This window comes from Eimeria mitis, genomic scaffold (genome assembly GCF_000499745.2).
Source record: "Eimeria mitis Houghton genomic scaffold, Emh_scaff5008, whole genome shotgun sequence".
Classification (NCBI taxonomy): domain Eukaryota; phylum Apicomplexa; class Conoidasida; order Eucoccidiorida; family Eimeriidae; genus Eimeria; species Eimeria mitis.
In genome coordinates, this window is record NW_013573308.1 from 3717 (window position 1) to 4257 (window position 541).

Consider the following 541-nt stretch of genomic DNA (forward strand, 5'->3'; position numbering starts at 1 on the left):
AAACATTAAGGGGGTGAGACAGGGAAGTGATGCCTGCTGCTACCTGCTGCTGTTGCTGCAGTTTTTGCTGCTGCAGTTTTTGCTGCTGCAGCAGCAGCTGCTGCTGCTGCAGCAGCAGCTGCTGCTGCTGCTTATCTCTTATTTTCTCCTACTCACTCTGTCGGCTCCAAGTGTACGTAGAGCTGCTGCTGCTGCTGCTGCATCAGCAGACCAGCTGCTGCCTAGGAAGTCTTTCAAATCAACAGCAGCAGGATCTGCTGCTGCTGTTGCTGCTGCACCCTTTGCTGCTGCTGCTGTTGCTGCTGCTGCTGTTGCTGCTGCTGCTGCTGCAGTCTCTTCAGCCGAAGCAGCAGAGGCAGCCGCGTCACGAGATATGCCAGAAACTCGCATACCAGCAACAGCAGCAGTAGCAGCAGCAGGAGCAGCAGGAGCAGGAGCAGCAGCAGCAGCAGCAGCAGCAGGAGCAGCAGCAGCAGCAGCAGCAGCTGGTGCAGCAGTTGATTTAGCTATTTTGTCTCCTGAGGGTCTAAGAAGCCAACCA

General features: G+C 56.0%; 1 protein-coding gene across 1 annotated transcript in view; it reads right to left on the minus strand.

The window, feature by feature from the left end:
• Positions 1 to 390, minus strand: part of EMH_0079170 (uncharacterized protein) — a gene marked incomplete at both ends in the record, with an annotated part of 1597 nt that extends 1207 nt beyond the window's left edge. The window contains one exon of the mRNA XM_013500104.1: positions 177 to 390. Coding sequence (XP_013355558.1) covers positions 177 to 390 — 214 coding nt within the window. The remainder of the gene's footprint in view (positions 1 to 176) is intronic.
• Between the last annotated feature and the right edge of the window lie 151 nt (positions 391 to 541).